At 37.4% G+C, this 18,035-nt stretch overlaps 3 protein-coding genes across 5 annotated transcripts; all 3 read right to left on the reverse strand.

The window, feature by feature from the left end:
* Positions 1-833: 833 nt before the first annotated feature.
* Positions 834-7,058, reverse strand: sar1aa (secretion associated, Ras related GTPase 1Aa). 2 transcript variants are annotated; one of them, XM_034107660.2, is made up of 7 exons: positions 6,938-7,058; positions 4,653-4,725; positions 4,343-4,462; positions 4,147-4,212; positions 2,986-3,089; positions 2,761-2,892; positions 834-2,669 (listed from the first exon to the last, which is right to left on the reverse strand). In XM_034107660.2, the coding sequence occupies exons 2-7, from the start codon at positions 4,708-4,710 to the stop codon at positions 2,553-2,555; spliced, it is 597 nt and encodes a 198-aa protein (XP_033963551.1). In that variant the 5' UTR covers positions 4,711-4,725; positions 6,938-7,058; the 3' UTR covers positions 834-2,552. The 2 variants fall into 2 exon arrangements, with proteins under 2 accessions (XP_033963551.1, XP_033963550.1); XM_034107659.2 differs by having other exon boundaries at positions 6,952-7,051.
* Positions 7,059-8,619: 1,561 nt separating this feature from the next.
* Positions 8,620-11,860, reverse strand: ppa1a (inorganic pyrophosphatase 1a). Its single transcript, XM_034107657.1, has 11 exons — positions 11,566-11,860; positions 11,319-11,383; positions 10,763-10,816; positions 10,533-10,652; positions 10,368-10,454; positions 10,154-10,280; positions 9,934-10,061; positions 9,514-9,599; positions 9,236-9,305; positions 8,948-8,987; positions 8,620-8,854 (listed from the first exon to the last, which is right to left on the reverse strand). Exons 1-11 carry the CDS (start codon positions 11,699-11,701, stop codon positions 8,826-8,828), a joined length of 942 nt encoding a protein of 313 aa, XP_033963548.1. The 5' UTR covers positions 11,702-11,860; the 3' UTR covers positions 8,620-8,825.
* Positions 11,861-13,628: 1,768 nt separating this feature from the next.
* lrrc20 (leucine rich repeat containing 20) lies at positions 13,629-16,600 on the reverse strand. Of its 2 annotated transcripts, none has more exons than XM_034107652.2 (5): positions 16,334-16,600; positions 15,311-15,393; positions 14,917-15,066; positions 14,234-14,401; positions 13,629-14,146 (listed from the first exon to the last, which is right to left on the reverse strand). In XM_034107652.2, the coding sequence occupies exons 2-5, from the start codon at positions 15,378-15,380 to the stop codon at positions 14,022-14,024; spliced, it is 513 nt and encodes a 170-aa protein (XP_033963543.1). In that variant the 5' UTR covers positions 15,381-15,393; positions 16,334-16,600; the 3' UTR covers positions 13,629-14,021. The 2 variants fall into 2 exon arrangements, with proteins under 2 accessions (XP_033963543.1, XP_033963542.1); XM_034107651.2 differs by having other exon boundaries at positions 15,311-15,399.
* Between the last annotated feature and the right edge of the window lie 1,435 nt (positions 16,601-18,035).

An 18,035-nucleotide genomic window follows, 5' to 3' on the forward strand; every position in this document is an offset into this window, starting at 1 on the left:
TCAACGTGAAAAAAAACATACCAGTAACATAGAACTGGAATGTATCAGTATCTATCAAATGTTTTAGTTTTTCTTGCTATTTTAACCAATATACCAACATAATTATTCTGTGTTTATGGTTGTCCTTTGGAGAGATTTGTTTACACGATGACATTTTAGTCAAAAGGAAAACCTGATTAAATGCATTCCGTGACAGATTAAACATGAAAAGGTGAAACGGATGAATTATCTTTATAGTCTCTATAACAAAGTGTTGGCGCTAAAGAGTGACTATAAGGTGGAACTTAAAGGTCACCTATTATGCAAAATCCACTTTTTTATGTCTGTGTTGAGAGATAGGGAAAGTTTCAGGAAAAAATATTCTCTCTTTTTGTCCTGATCCATTTATATAAAACCTGTCTGAAAATGAGCTCATCAGATTTTGGCCCCTTTGTGATGTCAGAATGTATTTGTTGGCTTGTGCAACCAAAGCAATAACAAACCAAGGTACCACCCACCCAGCTTATCACTTGAATCTCCTCCTAAAGCAACATTTTCTGTGTTTTTTCAAACCAATCACTTGGCAGAGGGGCGTGGCCAGCAGCAGCTCATTAGCATTTAAAGCTACAGACACAGAATCAGCACTTTTGAAACAGGGCTGAAACAGAGGGGTTTATGGGATGCTACAATGATCCGTTTGGTGTTTTGAGCCACACACCTCAGAGACATGTTTTGTATATATCTGAAACCTATAATAATAATAGGGGACCTTTAAATGAAAATACACATATCTTAACAAGTGTTAACCACAGGGGTTTAATTGGGGTTATAATACAAAATGACACATGGCCAGATGAGTCCAAAACAAGGTCTGTTTTTATTACAACATGTAAACCACTCCTCACTATGTATGCATTATGTCATTCAAACTATTTGCACAGATAATTGCAGCAAATATAATTTTGAATTAATCTGCTATAAATAAATCCAGTGCTTTGTTAGTGTCGGCTAATATGCAGCTACTGTACAAACATTTACATCTGTATTATACATCATTTACAGGAGTATAACAACGGGTACAGAACACTGTTCAAAGGGAAAGCCGTTTGTTTACATGCATTCTATACACATTAAAGATTCCCAGTAAACAAACAAGTTGTTCTTATTATCTTAGCCACAAACATCCCTGCATAAATAAATATGCAGATCATTCAAAACGTTACTCTGTAAACATGATGCAGGAAACGGTTCATGCGAATCAAACGTTTGTTCCACATAATCCATTTCCAGCATTTACACAGGGTGTTGTAAAAGTGTATGCATGTTTACAAAGACTCAAACATCCAGAATAAGAATATTAATTTAGCACGTTAGCAAATGCACTCTCATATCTTTTCAGATAGTCAAAAAGTACATTACCTGCAGCGCTGCTGAACCGCCTACATGCTGATTACATGCAGATAAACTGCTCAGGCTGTGGATTCAAAGGAATAAATAATAACATATCGTTACAATTAATGGGCTCAGAATAACTTTCCTACTCTCAAATACAGGAGGAGTAGGAGTGTCTCTGCGACAGTACACTTAATCATTCTACTTTATTGCTTCCAGACATTTTAAAGCAATATGTCATGACAGACTTAATCATATATTAAAGCAAGGGTAGCCACGGAACGTCATAAAAGCTCGGTGTGAATGTTTTATCTTCGAGTCAAAGATAATGAAGACTTATCTCAGTCCGACTAACACATTTCAAATTAGCTGCCTTCAACATGTAGCGTCCCTCTGGGTCAACGCGTTTAGGAAAAGATGCAAAAACTAAACGAGCTATTTCCATCGAGACGGGGAAAGTGAGAAGCACATTTTCACAGCACGCTCATCAGTGAGCTGTTCAGTTTGACTCTGTTGATTCATCATCCTTGCCTTTATTTATGGCATGGGCCGTCTCTTCTGCTTTTGGGGGATTTGATGTTATTTTGGCTCAGTGCTCAGCGGGGAAGATATCTTTTGTTGAAGTCCAATCTCTCCCAAAGTTATTAGCATACATCTTTGGCTATGTGCTTTGAAGGCAGTGGCTGCATATCATTAGTTGAAACATCCTAAAACTTCTGCTTTAATTAGTTATGTATTTTAGATTCTAAACACAACCATCTTAATCTGATAGCAGATGAGCATTAATCTACCAAACTCAATCACCACTGAGTCCTTAATCACTTCCTAATAAATACCATTAGATCTGTTGGTCTATTCCTCATTAAATAATGCAACACTAATGTGTCTGTATCTACATTCTTGCATAATGTATGTCTGCTGGATGTAACCTAATTAACATGCCATAGAGTTCGACAACTCACATTAATAACAACACAGGTGGGACAGTTCACCGTGAGCCACTTTTAAAAGTTTTTGCATAGAAACCTTTAAATCCTGAATAAAGTATTATAAAGAATAAGCGTTTAACATGATCTAAGTTTGGGATGTGGTCTGATTGGCAAAGACACAAAGTCTTTGTCGTGCTTTGTGAAAAAAAAGTGTCAAGAAAAGCCCTCCTGGGTAAGCTTCAGTGCTGCGTGTCAGTCGATGTACTGTGATAACCATCTGAAACCTTCCCCGTAGCCTTGTCTCTTCAACACACTGCACATGAAAATCTCCAGCGGCCGCGCGTTCAGCTCCTTCATAGAGACACTTCCCTGTGGAGACACACATAAAGGAGGAAGACGTCCATCAGGACACAGGAGAGATCCTAGGATTTCTGAGAATTCAAATCTATGACACGCCTACCTTTCCAGTAACCTGACCATCAAGAGCAAAAGCCCCTCTCAGTGCTCCCTCGCTGATGGCTTCAGGGCGGTCGATTTTGTTCCCCAGCACCAACACTGGAGCACTGGAGATGGTTTCGTCTCCGAGAAGAGCCTGGAGAAAAGAGAGCAGCACAATCAACGTCAGTGAACAGTTAGCAGACAGTCAGGTGGAACACAGCTTGGAAGCGTGAAGTGAAAATCTCACATCAAGCTCAGTCTTAGATTCTGAGAGCCTGTCGTGATCCGCACAGTCGACAAGAAAGACGACTCCATTCACGGCCGGCAGGTAGTTCTTCCACACTCTTCGAGCTGTCAGCAAAGACAAAACTGCTTGTGAAATAACTCTCCTTGCAGCAATTGAATACGTGAGTGAATGCCCTTCACAGCAATGTCATTATGAACCGGTGGAATTGAGCTGTGTCCTTGTATTGCCTCTGTGTACCATCGTAAAGTGACACAATCGTTACAAAGTGTATGAGGGTTATAAAGTGAATAGCTCTGAGTAAATGAACACACACAGAAGGTCTTTTTTATGATTTTTATATATTTCTATCTTGACTACGATACAGGGAAACTATTGGTTTACAATTTTACTGTAACATATCAGAAACAGTGATTAACCGTGTAAAATAATGTATTCATCAATATCATAATCTAATAGGTAAGTACATTCTTTTTTGTATGCAGCACTGGTTCAACTTCTGTACGCTTTATTTTAGGTTCAGTTATTCCATCAGAGCTGGTTTGAAACCCTCAGAATGTCACATGTCAGAGCTGCAGGGGCTACAGACAGAGACACCCTGTGGCAGCCATGAGAACTGTGATTGGTCAACTTGCTTCTGTTTACTCCCAATTGTTTCTGATGGCCGTACAGATTATTGATAGTTAAGGCAACAAGGAGGCAATTGATTAAAAGACTCGGTAATCTTATGGTCTTTAACTTGTATTATTTGATATTTCCACTACCTCACATCAATATAGTCAAGAGCTGGGACAAACAATAACAAGATATACAAATTAATTCTAAAATGAATCTTAAAGGTGGGGTAGGGAAGTTTCAGAAACCGGCTCGAGATACACTTTTTGTTATATTCCATGGAATGCTCTTAACATCCCGATAGCAATGAATATCTTTAGTGCTTTGACAAAAAATCCATTAAAAAATGTCATCTGTGGAAGCCTGCGGCTGCGTACTTTCAAATCTTAGTGCACTCGAGCCGGTTTCTGAAACTTACCTACCTCACCTTTAAATTACTATCAGAAAACCACCAGCTTTACGGTTTGATGTTATATTCCACCAAAATCTATTGGAGAGGTAAAATAGTACTATTTCTATATTGTGTGATCAAGTGTATGAAGATCTCACCTTGTACATGTCCGCCTAGATCAAATGTAGTAAATGTCATCCCACCAATTGACAGCTCTTCAGAAGCTTTAAGAAAAAGGAGATAAAGATGTTATTACAGTGATTGTTACAGTGAGAACAAAATGGCTGTAAATTACAGTAAGACTCATTTTACAACATTGTCACATGGCTCACTACTATCTGAATGTCTCCTTACTTGGATGCAGGGTTGGCACGTGTTGGCCAAGCCGGTCATCTTTCAACATGTGTAGGAGCGTTGTTTTGCCAGCATTGTCCAGGCCCAGGAAAACCAGCTTCCCAGACTTTTTGTACAGACCTGGAAGAAATGACCCACAAATGTAAGCAATGAAATTCAACACTACCCTGAAAGCAGCATTTTAGAAAGAAAGCCTCATGGTTATAGATAACATTGGTTTATGATTTAGGGTTGTATTGATCAAGCCCTTACTGTACTTTGCACTTTACCACCAATTGTAAACGTTTGCAAAACTGCAGACAGTACTTACCTAAGAACTGTAAAACATGACTAAACCCCCTGTAGATCCAGTCAAATAAAAACGACATCTTGACAGTGTTCGACTGAAACAAGAGAAAAGTCAGATTAGAATCGCATAACACTCCAAAAAAAATTTGATCTGTTTACACTTTATCATTGAGGTATTTATTGATTTTGGTAGCTAATTCTTGAGTGCATAGTTTGTGATGCTGTATTAAAAACCCAATATTGTGAGGTTCTCTAAAATCCTTTTGAGCATAAAACACAGTGTATTGTATGTTAGTAGTTAGTTTTCAGATATATTATTTTGTCCCGTGACAGCAGAAAAAGGCACAGGTGTGATTGATCACATTCATTAGGACAGTGCTCTATTTAGGTAGGCCGGCCCCACTTGTGTTCTTCCTGGTAGAACAAGTCAACATGTCTGCCATGAGAACGGTATGTTTTCCCACACCATTACATCACACCGAGATAACGTTATGACGACACCAAAGCTGCACTCACATAGGCAAAATGTATCACATGACTTCATATATCGTTCAGATCAAACTAAGCATGTGCATCCAAACACCTGTGTACATTATCACCGTTATCGACATCCAAGTTAGCTAATGATAACCTACATTATTTAACAGCGATACTTTCCACTATATTATAAAATGGCATTTACAACCAGCCAGGGTCGGCTCTAGAACAAATCGAATGGGGGGGAAATCATTTACCAAGGGGGGGGGGGGGGGGGGCACACACTGCCAGCAACAACCAACACACAAACACCAACGCAACTTCAATTTCAAAAAACATGCTGTAAATTCTATTGTCTTTCACACACATTGCAGGGTGTAGTGCTATTGTATAGCGCACCTATGACTTGTGCATGCATGCACGGTTGTGGCACGACCACCAAAACAGAAACATATGGACATAGGCCACCATATAAAAAGTGTGCAAATGTATTTAGTATCCTATCCATGTGAACATGTTTTAGGTGTGGGGTGGACCTAACCTCCACTAGGAGGGTCTCACGCATGCTCCACCGGGAAGATTATTTTTTTAAATATTGAAGTTAAATGCATCAATCTGGTGCACTTTGAGAGCAAAATGAAGAGATCTATGGATACATCTCTCAGCATCCATATGAAACAGAACTGTACACAGATGTACTTTTTCTTTATGGATATTTTACTAATCACTCCCCTTTTAAACTGTATTCTTGTGTTACTGTCCTATAGTATTTCATACCCGTTTTTCATTTATTCTCTTATTTTTGTAATAACTATAGGCTAATGATCATATAAATGTGTTCCTCACAAATACTTGTTTACATAAATGGTGACCAAACCGTTTGAGACCCACTGAGATAACTTACACTAAAGTTAACTATCTAAACACTGAGAGAGTCCTTACCTCACTGAGCTGAGGTTATACGATCCTCTCAGTCTGACAGGAGAGGACTCTCCTCCACTTTGGTGTAGAAACAGCTCTTTATATCCGTTAGCATAGCTAGCTAACCAGATGCTAACAACAACATTCCACTTTACCGCTCGCGCACTCACAAAATGCGATCGTGCCACACACACAGAGCCAAGCTTAAATTAAACACAGAGACCCAGAAGTAGGCTACTTGTACTGTACTGTATGTCATATTATTTTCGATGGCTTTAGTGTATAATCAGTGTAACAGATGAACAGATCGCCACTGGGCTTTCATCTAAACACACAGCCACGTAATGATAACACAACAAAAGTCGGGGGGTCATTGGTCAAGCAACACACCAATCAGAGAGCAGCAGTGAGCACACCTCAGGCTGTGTTTTATATTTGTATTCTTTATTTCTGATGTATTTCACACAAAAAACCTTTAGTGGAAACGTTTTCACTTATATGATTACAAAAAAAAACCCGGCAAAGTGGCAAGGCTTGCCTACCCTGCGTTGGGGGGGCACAGTGACTCATTTGGGGGGGCATGGCCCGCGAATGACCCCCCATGACGCCGACCCTGCAAACAGCAACAGTGTAATGTCCTAACTACCCTGAACACTGAATGAGTTAAAGACATGTGTGTTTGTATTTAGCTTGTTTCAGTGTGCACGGTATTGACGCTTGTTAGCTAGGTAGCCATTAGCGTTAGCTTAACGTTAAACCTCCGGTCTGTTCTCCTGTGGGCCAGGTTGCCGTTCAGGGCACTAGAGACTCCTCGCAGATCCACATCGAACTGATGTCAAGCGCACACTATGTTGTATTGTGTGTTAACATCTAAATAATGTTATTCTACTCTAACGTTAGCTGGCTTACCCCTCAGTACTGACCGTAGTATTGGTGGTCTCCTTGGAAACAGTCAGAGTTCCGCTTCTGATTCTTCTGATTCTGATTCTTCTTCTTCTTCTTCTTCTTCTTCTTCTTCTTCTGTGGTGTGTATGCGGTTGTTTGCAACCTTAGTTTTGGGTTTCTGCCATCTCCTGGTGTCAGGTAACTCCTACAGTGTCCAGCATGCTCTCTGGTGTGTTTTCCCCTATTATACATCCATGGTTTTTCCTTTAACAAAGATACATGTTCTAATGTTTCTGGTACTTGGTAGGCCTACTGATCACCAAAACCAGTTTGAAATGTATCGATAAGCTAATATTACAATTTGTTTAAGGCACAGTCGATATTGTCCTTTTCTTTACCTATTCATGATTGTCATTGATCCTCTTTTTTTTATCCTCTCAGATTTCACACCAACTATATTTTTGAATGGCACGTAAATGTCTTCCCGCTTATTTCCTGCCAATCTATTAATTTCCTTCCTTTGATTCTGATTTGTAGAGACTAATATATATTTAGTTTTTAACAGCTTTTTTGGCTGGTTTGTCCTCTCTTTAATACCAAGGAAAGCCTGAATGAGCAGGAATCCAAATTAATATTCTTAATACTTATATTGTGTTTATTATTAGTAATGTTGTATTGTAGTCATTCCTGAAGATTACTGGATGAGCCAGGCATGAAACCTTTACATAAGAACAACATTTTAATACCACACTGTAACAAAATAAGCCTACTGTTAAAAAAAGTGAAATAAAAATGCTACTTGTCTGAAAGTAAGTATGAGCAAACCTACCTAAATTATTACAAGTATTAGATGTAGAAACAACCCCTGTAACTTTTATATTATTATATATTATACTCATGCATGCATACACAAATCAGGATGTTACTGTTGTCAGTTGAATTGGAGGTCATTTTTAGCACCACACTAACAAGTAACATGTAATGTAACTAATTTACTTTTCAGAAAGACTCCATTCAAGCATTGAACCACATTTTACTTCAGGTACATTTAGAACTGAAAACTTTGATCTCGGGTAGGAAATTAAAAAGAGCATCAGGCAATCAATGCAGGTATGATTTCAGGTATTGGTTGTAATAATGGCTGTAACCCTTTGAGCTGTTGTTGCCATAGTTATTAACACAACTAAGGTCTCTAGTGCTTATTGAAGTGTAGTGTTTAATAATAATAATAATAATAATTCCTTACATTTATTATAGCGCTTTTCCAGTGCTCAAAGCGCTTTACAGACACACATTACATATATGTGTTATACATGCAATGGTCACTGTGGACAATACCCACAGGAGCAAGTTCAGGTGAAGTGTCTTGCCCAAGGACACACCGGCTTTACAGACGCAGCAGCGGCGGGTTTCACCCCTTGATCTGATGATCATTGTTTAATTGCAGCCTACAGAAGCACCCAATGGTGCTTATCCACTTACAGCCACAGACTTACAAAAACATTTATTTATACTGTTAAGAGGCCAAAATTGCCAGCAGGCAGTATTTCTTTTTTTTTTTTCAACAATCACAAGCAGAGCATTACTTATTGCTACTATCTATTTTATATCCTTATTCTGTAGGTAACCGTACATCATGGTGACATCGACAATATGTAGGAGGTGCAATAAATACAAAATAAAATGGACAATATAGTGGGATTTATTGTGTCAAGCTTGAAACTAGATATTGAGTTACAAACACACAAAGCTTTTTTGACGGCATCAGAAATATGAACAAACAAAAAAGCAAGAAAATGTGACATGAAACATAAATTCAATCCATCCAGTTACCGCGCTGCTCTGTTGTGTTGAAATCAGATGAAGAAAGAAGTGAAGTAAGGAATGATGTTTTCTGCTCAGAAGTTTCCTCTTAGTTCTCATAGTAGAACCATTGGTCGACTGGAAAACATAAATAAAAGAAACGTATGCGATTTCCATCAAGTTAAAACATCGAGTATCTGCAATAAAACAAATAAACGTACAATCACCCACCTGAACTTGGAATGGGATTTTCAGCTCCAAAAGCACATGCCTGTAAAAGAAAGTAGTCATCAAAGAGTGTTATTTTGAGAAATGGATCATTTATTTTGGATACATTTGTGAAATCATTTTGGGTGTGTTTTTTAGAGTTTCTTTTTTCATTTTCAAGAAATCAAATGGTAACCATATTTTCAAAAATTGGCAAGCATTTAAGTATTTGTGGATATTTTGTTTATCATATTTATATTATAATGTAAGTAACGAAAGGAGGTTGTATACATTTGAAAATGACAAACTTACAGATTTAACGACGGCCTCTGCATCCCCAGCAGAGCAGCAGAACGGACTATCTGAGACACCGGTGTTCGTGCTGATTTCAAGGAATAAAAATAAAGGAATTATTTACAGAAAGTCACAAACTCATTACTTTATCTGTAGTAAAAAGGTGTTAAACAGAGTGAGAGATTTGCTGCTACTTTAAAGATCAACAGATTGTCAAAATGTTCCGGTTGATGGATTTGTCGTTTAGTCTATTCATTGTAGCTCTACTTCATAGACTGTCTGCGTTAAGCACTCACCAGTTTAACTCTCCAGCGCTGGAATTCTTAGAAATCAGTGCCTTCCAAAACTCATGGGTGTCCTTGATTGTTTTAACGGCAAAGTCCTGGAAAACATTTTTTTTTTCTCACAACAATCAATAGACATCATTTCCCCCTCCCCCTTCAATATAACGGGTACACATACAATTGATGTGTGTAACCAAAGAGGTTGGGCTATAGAAAAAACATTTCATAACAACTTTGCCTCTGAAAATGTTTTACGTTTGTAAATTGTTTTCGGTTGTAAGTTTCTTATTAATTTGAGCACACCTGATACAGAAATAATGTTACATGTATTTACACAACATACTGTTATCAGTCATTTAAATTAAAAAAACATTTATAACAGTTTTAAAACACAGCATACTGTAAGTTCTGTGACAACTTAAAAAGGCGTACCCTGTCCTTGAACTCCCCGTTGAAAGCAAACTGGTTTTCAGGCTTCCCATCTGGGACTTTGTACCTTTTGAACCAATCAAAAGTTGCCTCCAGGTATCCAGGCTTAAGTCGTCTTACATCATCAATATCTGCAACAAATCGATAACAAAGCAAAACCCTGAATATTCAGAAAACCTTATTAAACTGCATATGTCCTTCTTTAATTGTTGGTTGTTCATACCGTTAAAGTCTGCAGACTCGGGGTCCTCAGTATTGATCACAATGACCTTCCAGTCTGTTTCGCCCTCATCGATCAAAGCCAGAGTTCCCAACACTTTCACTTTGATAATTTCTCCTCGAGAGCACACCTGAGAATCAAAGGCACTCTTAATAAGAAACGCTACAAACGGTTCAATATAACTCTGTCTCTTCAAAGCCCCTAATGACAGTTGTACCTTATTTCCTATGTCACATATGTCAATAGGATCGTTGTCTCCACAGCATCCTGTGTCGCTGTCCTTGTGGTTGGGATCTTCCCATGTCTGTGATCAAAGAAAGCTCAGGTTAGAAGAGCGGGGATATGGTCGGTTTTCCTGTTGTCTGAACATCAACTTAGTTACCTGAGGAATAGCTCCATAGTTCCAGATGTAGCCTTTGTGAGGGAACACATTTGCTACATAACGGAGGTTCCCCTTCTTTATATCTTGTTTCAGTGGATTAAGAGGATCTTTGGTGGCAATCTGATTTTAAAAAAGAAAAGAGAACATTTAATATTAGTTCCACAACGACAACATAGTATTAGGAGGGACTTAACATCAACTTAAGTGTACCCGTTTGCAAATATGCATACCTCCATCTTTGCATTTGTCCATCTTGGAACCTCCACAACAGCATGGAAGATATTCTGCAGGATTATAAGAAATACTGTTACATCAGGACGAATCCTTCTAAATGTTTTAAATTCATTTCAATGCCATTTTTATAGTTATGTAAGGCCTACATAATTGTGATTATACGTATTGGCAAAGTCACCTTTTTTTTTCAACAAGGCCCCAATGTCTGCCTGAACTAAAGTTACCTGAGGTCATTTAAGGTAGCACACTGATTATGGCCCCCAGGTGGTACTGGGAAGCCATCTGGCCATTACTGATTACTACTAATTCAGAATCAAAGTTGAATTGTAAAATCTCAATATGACTCATTTTGGTAATCTGGGATATAACGATACTTTTAAACTACAAATGGTACGTGTACAACATTTGACTTGCAACACAAGTTGATTTAATAAACATTTAAAGGCTACATTACAGCCCCAGCAACACAGTTATATAATACAAATGCTACAAATACAGCTCTACTTTTTAAAATAAAAACCTGCAGCATTAAGTTTGACACTGGATGCTCACCTCTGCTTCATTTGCGTAGATGGGTATGTCATGGAAGGGAGAGATGTATTTTCCCTCAGAGTTTTCTAAGGAAAAGAGTAATGCATTTTTAGCAGAAATACAAATTTTGATGAGCTACAAATGGCCAGATCTCTTCATAAAGCTCTACTGGCTAATGCAGCCATAATAGTTTCCAGATAGCTGGCAACTATTACACTAAAGGTTTTCAACAACACAAATACTAGATGTATAAAAAAGCTGTTCTTACTGAAATACACTCTGTAGTCCAGGGTGTTGGGCCGGCCCCTCTCCTCGACAGTAACGCTCATTTCTGCTGCTGCTTTCAGAACACTGTGGTCTGCACTAATCCAGGAGTAAGAAGCTCCTGACTGACAGGCAGTCATTCAGCAGACATGCGCATAAACCAAGAGCCCTGGCAGGCATGCATGTGACACCAGGAAGTGTACGGGCCAGCTGACAGACATGAATGTTCCTGAATTCTTATCCCATCCATTATTGGCATCTGTAGCTAACAAGCATGAACAGTGGAGAGAATTACTCAACAATCAGCAGCTAATCCTTAGTTGTTAGCACTTCTCCATGGCAACCACATATATTCTGCCGCCTGGATGTGAAGTTTCTTTACCTTCTCTGCGTGTAAAGTGATTTGTTTTTAATTTCCCTCCTGTAAACTGTGGCTCTTGAGAGCTCTTTTCAGACATAAACAGATGGAGCTGACTGCTAGCTGTAAACCAATTAACAAGGCAGGATTAGGTGTTGTGCCTACGTCATGACTTCTTGCTTCTGGAGTATTCCCTTAACTATTTGATAACATACTTGTTGTGGGCCTATTTTTAGAAACATAATAAAAAATAATATTTACCTTTTTAAAAAACAGGAGAGATGGTATTTTGCTGGTTTTGAATTCAATTTCACGTCAGATAAAGTGCACATATTGGAGGTAATTTACATATCCGTTGTTACAGATCTTGGTAAATGAGAAATGTGTTTAAACATTCTAAACGCTCCGCAGTCTTTGCTGTAATTAACACTTTTAAATTGTGTCTGTACAGTTTTTTTCAGAGTGACACAATCATCACATTGCAGCCAGGCCTGAGAAACTACTAATTATGTTAATGTATTGAAACCACATATACTCAAATCAATCATAATGTGTTACATTTAATTTTATTCAAGCTACTTTTTTTTTTTAAATCAATTATGAAAATAGTCTATAAGTATAGTGTATATTTACTACATTTGTGTAACCAAAACCCACACAATCCAGTTCACAGAGAAGATGCCTCCTGCTTTAAGCATAATACAACTCCGAGGATTGTAGTTCTCCTCTGGTGTAGCCTATAGATGATTAAAGCTCAGAGAGTCAGAGGGCAACATGAACAATACAAGGTCACAGCAGAGCAGTCACATGACGCTGTAATCTTCCCACCTTGCTAAATATTTCTCTTGGCTTGAAGAGTAGTCATCCTCTACTTGCATTAGAATATGTTTATTTAATTGTCTTGTATGTACTCATTTCTGTATCCCTCTAATATCTTTATACTTCCTCCCTTGTCCTTTTCTTTTGTGCCACAACACACTCAACACAGCGAGCCCAAACATCAGATTAAAGGTGATCCCGACTAGGCAGAGTTGCTATTTAAGGAATTCTTCAAAAGCCTAAGCAGAATACTTTAATACTGTGGATCAGGTCTGTCACCTGTAGCCTCTCTCAAAGGTGGAGAGCTTGATCACTGTTTGTATCTACTTTTTCGTTGACCTTAAATCAAGTCTGCGTTGCCTCCTGCCTACAACTTGATAAAATAGTGTCCGAATATTTGTATTGTCTCCAATTGATTTAGTTCTGTTTTATAAGTATAGATCCCTCTGAAGGAGACTACGGGGAGGAATGTATGAGCATGTTGTTGCTGTTTTCTTTATATCTCTACAAAGAGTGGAAATAGAAGTATTGTTGTTTTTCCTGCTGTTATTTGGCCAAATGTATGCTTTTTTTTTCTTTTAAAAGACTAGCTTCACAAAATGAGTTGTTTTTATTATTGTTATTATTTGTATTAAAGTATCAATCTATCTATCGTATACATTGTTATATATCATTGTATGTGGATCATGTTTTGGACTGTTGGTTACATCAAAAATAAATATTGTACTGAATAATACTTCAGTTTTACCATTCTTTTTTTTAATTACTATTTTTGGAAATAATTGGTTTATTTCCGGAAACAACTGCCAGATATATCAAAATTAAGTTTTAAATCAGGGAACACTTCCGTGAACATTCATAAGTCTCAGAATCTGTCATCAATTGCACAATTATAATCACAGTCTGTTTTCAGTGCATATTTTTAATTGAAAAACCTTTTATACTATAAAAAGTATTAAATATGTCCTTATTTAGAAGTAAACATGACAAATGGTGTATAAATATGGATTAATTTCATCTCCAAACATCAACTCCAGGTCTTTGTAGCTCACAGAGGAAAAAGTAAAGGCTTCTTGGTGTGGTCACACTGATAAAGGTCAATCAAGGAGGACGCCATGTTTAATCACACATCTCCCTTTGTTTCCTGTGAACCCATTGTGCTATATTCAGATCAATTTCATCAAGTATAATGTTTTTCATCTCCCAAGCCCAACAAAGCATCCAAATGAGGAAGTTAAAAGGCACGCAGCATGCAGTCCATAGTAAATATGATCTATGACATATTAGGACTCTGTTTCAACATTGTTCAGAGATTGCAGAGCTGACTGAGTGTTCGAGTCCAAAGGGTTTGACTTGACGTTCAGCCACTTCATTGCTGGCATGTTGGACAACTTCTCCACTGGTATTTCTGTGGGACAAAAAAAAACACAGATAAAACGTAAGCTCAAACCATTTAATAATTACACAACTCATGGCTTTAATATATTTGTATTACCTGTGATGCTGTTTCCCTCCAGGTTAATCCTCTCCAGTGTGGCTATTTCAGTAAGCTTATCAGGGAAGATGGAGAATCTGTTATAAGCCAGATTGATGCTGGTCAAATGCTCCATCTCTAAAAAGGCGTCGGGCAGTTTGGAGATGATATTTCCTCGCAGGTCAAGTTCTGCAAAATATTTGAAAACACAAGTAAATGAAGGGGTTGCTTGTCTGATCTCCTGTCACAAAATGAAGACACTCAGTCAACATTTCTGAGGTTAACCAAAAAAATAACTAAGGGGTGAATTGTTATATTAAAATGTGATTCAACATGTATTCTTGCACTTGGACAACAACACTTTCTAGGAATTCAAGAATGTTTCCTGTTACATAAATAAAACTGGTAAGCTTAGGCTCGCTGCCTCTTTATTCCTAAAAAAGTTGCAACATAAAAAAAAATAATGTTACACAAAATAACACTGCAAAATGGTTTGAAAATTGATAACAACTTTAACTTTATTCTTGGATAACTGCCTAACAGTAGCAATGTCTATAAAGCTTTTAGAAATCATTTTCTGGAAGTTGTGAATAGATCCAGAATCTAAGAAGCAAAAATTACCCCTGCCCGTCATCCATGAAAATATACAATCTTTTCTTGTAAATTGAATCATGAATGAAATAGTTGTAGTGTATATCCATTACCTCTCAGTTGCGTGAAGTTTAAAAATAACTTGCTGGAAATGGACTTCATCTCATTTTCAGCCAGTAAGACAACGCGGACGTTGTCTGAGACGCTCTTCAGGACCCTGAACACACCATCGGGGAATGTAATGAGCTTGCAGTTTGACAGGTCTGCAGAGAAGAAGAAGATGATTGTGAGAGTACGACAGATTTACACAGCAGGAGGATGGTAACAATCTATAATTTACACACACTATTATGGGGTTCAACGTTTTTGAAGCAGACAAATCTAAACCTCTGTCACCACCTGCTGGTGAAAATCCAAAATAGGCATCCACTCAAATTGGGAATCAAAGCTGTTCATTTAAACAGCATAAAGACTGAGTGAGAGAAAGAGATATGTTAGGAGTCTTACCCAATGTATCGCCGCCATCCTCAACGATTACATTAACCCTCCGGGCCACATTTGCGACTGCTTCAGCCATTCTTCTGCCGTAACTGTACCTGAAGGAAATCATGCAACATTACACTTGCACTTTATGCATTGGATGTATGACGGACAAATTGTGATTACAGTAACTAATAATGACAGTTTATCATTCCAAATGAATTCAGCTTCATGCAGTTACATTAAGCGAGTATTATGATCGTGTCTTTATGTGACAGAATACAAAATGTAGCCCTATTTCATCATGTCCATTTATCACTGTAGAATCTATTAAGTCAAAATCCTTTACTCTGAGAACATATTTTCTGTAAATCTACAATAATATTTCCTGAGAGCGATATCATGCATGTAGCAATACAATAATGCAAACGTAGCATTGTACAAGCCTTTTTTTAAATATATATAATTCTGAGTTTTTCAAAAAGTGAAGTAAAGTTGATTAGAATAAATTGCATAGCATTACCAACTAATACTCTAATTCAGAGGTAAACACTGTATTCAAGTAAAAGTGACTACTACAGTGTAAACATGCTCAGGTACAAGGCACAACAGTATTATCATTAAGTATTATAGTATCATCACACATTATATTTTAAGTACCAATACATGCCTTTATTAGGCTTATCTTAACCCATGATAATATCACGTTTTATTGTGGTGTCAAATGTGTAACTTAAGCTGTCAGATACATTTAGGATGACATCTAATGAAAAAGCAGTATCTACTAGTCAGTGTAGTAGTTATACAAATGTAATGAAGATAGAAAGTATCCCGAACATGACATAGCCTACTTAAAAAGGAAGTATTTTCATATGACGTTATATAACCTTTAAATTAACTTGTGGCTGAATAATGTTATCCTTTGCAAACTGGACCTAGTCATGCACTACCTGACTGTGCGGAATGCAACTACAATCTGTTTAGTTGTAAAATCACATAGTTTGTTTCATTTCTCGTTCATTAAAGCCACACCAGGAAGAAGCCACTTACCCAGACTAGAAGAGCTACTGTTACTGAGCCTGGCAGCTGCCTCAGCTAGCTAGCGTTAGCCACAGCAGCTAGCCCTCAGTCTAATTTGGTGAGTCAGTGTGTATTTTTAGCCCCGGAGAGGGCAATTCGCCTGGATGTTGCGCTATACGCTGGAAAAAGCTTTTATAAACCAAACCTTATAGTGACGTTAAACACACATTGTAAAAGGCATTGTTGCTTTGACTTAACGTTAGTAACGTAAGGAATTTGCAAACTTGCTACTAGCAAACAGCCGGCAAGGAAATACTGTATTCATGAGTGTCAGTGCTGCTCTAATAGGGTGCAGCAGACATGTAGCTGAGGCATGACTGTAAATGCTGATAGCAGGGGACACAATAAGCAATACATAAGAGCAATAACTCTGCTCAATTGCAATCGTGGATATGAACTCAGTAGACCACATTGTTTTAAGTACGTTTGATTTATTTTAAAGTATTCTACTTGAGAATTTCCAGTTTATGTTTGTAGCCTAGTATACGCCCACCTATAGGCTACCGGTAGGCCTACTCCTACATTCAAGTCAAGTCAAACTTTGTAAGATACATTGTATCTTGTATATTTCATTAAAACTTTAGTTACCAGTTACTTGAGGGATTTAGATGAAATATAAGAATAGTTGGATCCCTCTGTGAAATCCAGCAGTAAACATAATTGAAAAAATATTAAAGTTAAACCACTATTAGCACAACATTGACACATTTTTGCTACATAGTGATGCATCAAAAATGAAGGCTGTAATTAAATAATATAACATAATTGAAAATAGGTTACATTCTTAGAGTATGTATGTGGTATTGCTACTTTAACACAAATAATAATTCAAGATTATTACTTCCACCAATTATGAAGTAATAGTAACTAGTAATAGGCCTACCTATAAATACTAGTCATTACATTTTTCAGTTGGCCAATATTGCTATATTGTTAATTGTCACTTGTCACCATATTGAATGAAAATCCTGCTTTTTTTATGAGAATATTTTAGATTGAGGCATAACATGAAGAAAATGAATTAAAACGGAATTACAATTTTTCCTGAGATTAGGAAGATTAAGAAGATTAGAAAGGTAAATGTTGTCTTACCTCTGAATTCAGGTCAACAATTTCCAGGTTAGACCCTTGTTATTGTCATCATGACTCTGGCAAATTCCTGGTAAGTCAGTGTGTTTCCAAAGGATTTGAATACAATGTGCTCATTGGCTTTGGATGAATGGTTCAACATTCTAACCACTTAAAGCCACTTTACAGTATTTTCTGGAAATCCCTCTACAATGCCGTATTTTGCATGGCTATGACTTGCTGTTGATGACTAGAAATATCAACCTCTTCTGGAGTATGCATTGACACATAGTGACAGGTTAAAATAGCAGTTATGACAGGTATTGTTGATATCAGGCACCTCTGAGAAAGCCGTGCTTTTAGACTATGATATTGTATCCTAAAACATGATTTTTTTTCACGATACGTAAGAAATATATATTTGTCTACAAAACCCCTTTCTTCACTTAACAAATGAAGCAAGTTAGGTCCGAAAAAGCAACCGAATAAAATACATAATCCATGTGCAAAATGTACATAAATACAATTTCTTTAATATTTACAATAAATATACATTAATTTACAGTTACACAAATGGTAGTGTACAATAAAAACAGTGCTGAAA

The sequence above is a fragment of the Pseudochaenichthys georgianus genome, chromosome 19, assembly GCF_902827115.2.
Source record: "Pseudochaenichthys georgianus chromosome 19, fPseGeo1.2, whole genome shotgun sequence".
Taxonomy (NCBI): Eukaryota; Metazoa; Chordata; class Actinopteri; order Perciformes; family Channichthyidae; genus Pseudochaenichthys; species Pseudochaenichthys georgianus.